Source organism: Penaeus monodon, chromosome 28 (assembly GCF_015228065.2).
Source record: "Penaeus monodon isolate SGIC_2016 chromosome 28, NSTDA_Pmon_1, whole genome shotgun sequence".
Classification (NCBI taxonomy): Eukaryota; Metazoa; Arthropoda; class Malacostraca; order Decapoda; family Penaeidae; genus Penaeus; species Penaeus monodon.
Genome location: NC_051413.1, coordinates 27,725,363 through 27,726,471, shown reverse-complemented (window position 1 = coordinate 27,726,471; position 1,109 = coordinate 27,725,363). Strand labels below are relative to the sequence as shown.

Genomic DNA, 1,109 nt, shown 5'->3' with positions numbered 1-1,109 from the left:
CAAATTTGAGAGATTTATATAAACATCAAGCTAAAACAGTTATATTAGAAGTTTTTTTTACTCTTGATAACCTTATTTTTATGGAAATGATTATAACCAGTGGCTAATGTTTACCACAGATGACTCAACGCCTGGACCTCTACGCATCTTCCCTTACTGCAGCCATACATCCAGATTACCAACCACCAATTATCAAAGATGTTTGCTAAGTGACTGGCTGCTATGTAATTTTTTTTTTCTTTATTACCTTTTTTGTTAGTTTTGTTGAGGTGGGAGCAGTGCAATCTTTCTTTAAAACTTCAAGAAGCGAATGATGGTCATGATGGGAAATGTAATGCAATACCATATTTTAAGTAGATGTGTTTATGTTTAGGTGCTAAAATGATGTGCTGTGGGCATCTACCTCTTGTTGGCTTGAATCTGATAAAAGGTAGTAATAAGGAGAATGGGTCTAATGATGTTTATAATTATCCTTTTCTTTCCACTGATATTGAAATATTACTTAAAACACACATTATTATGCTTGAAATTCTAATTTTCTTTTGACAGAGCCATGCTCTGATATGATCTGTTGTTAGATGTAAAAAGCAAGTGAAATATATTTGTATATTGTATGCATTTATCATTGTCAGTCCTATTCTTCAGTTAGTGACAATCTTACTTGATCTTTTGGGCTTAGGCCAAATGTCAGTAAAATATATAAATCCTTCATACTCTTCTAGAACTGCATTCTGAAAGTTGACTAATGTTTCAGCCTGTCATTTGTGAAAAAAAATTCCTTAATACAGGGCACCTACGTTCGTCACGAAATAGGGCTAACACATCCACAACCCCCAGCACACCATCTGTCCTCCCTCTCACGAAGTCAGAACATATAAAGCAAATTCAAGTAACACATACGTTTTCTGTTTACAGGGCAGGAGGGAATCTACACCCCCACTGCATGCCATAAAGATAAGGTTTTCATATCTTCAAACCTATTATTTTATGACTAATGTAGTGTGGGTGTAGAAAGCTGGCTAAAAAGTAAATACAGAAGAGGGTAATAAGAAAACAAATTATCCGTCTCTAAAAAAAAAAGAGAGAGAGAGAAAAAAATGATTTATCTG

General features: G+C 34.3%; 1 protein-coding gene across 1 annotated transcript in view; it reads left to right on the top strand.

The window, feature by feature from the left end:
* The window catches only part of LOC119591129 (beta-ureidopropionase-like), a 6,112-nt gene extending 5,657 nt beyond the window's left edge, over positions 1-455 (top strand). The window contains 1 exon segment of the mRNA XM_037939843.1: positions 120-455. Coding sequence (XP_037795771.1) covers positions 120-209 — 90 coding nt within the window. The 3' untranslated portion in view covers positions 210-455.
* Positions 456-1,109: the final 654 nt, after the last annotated feature.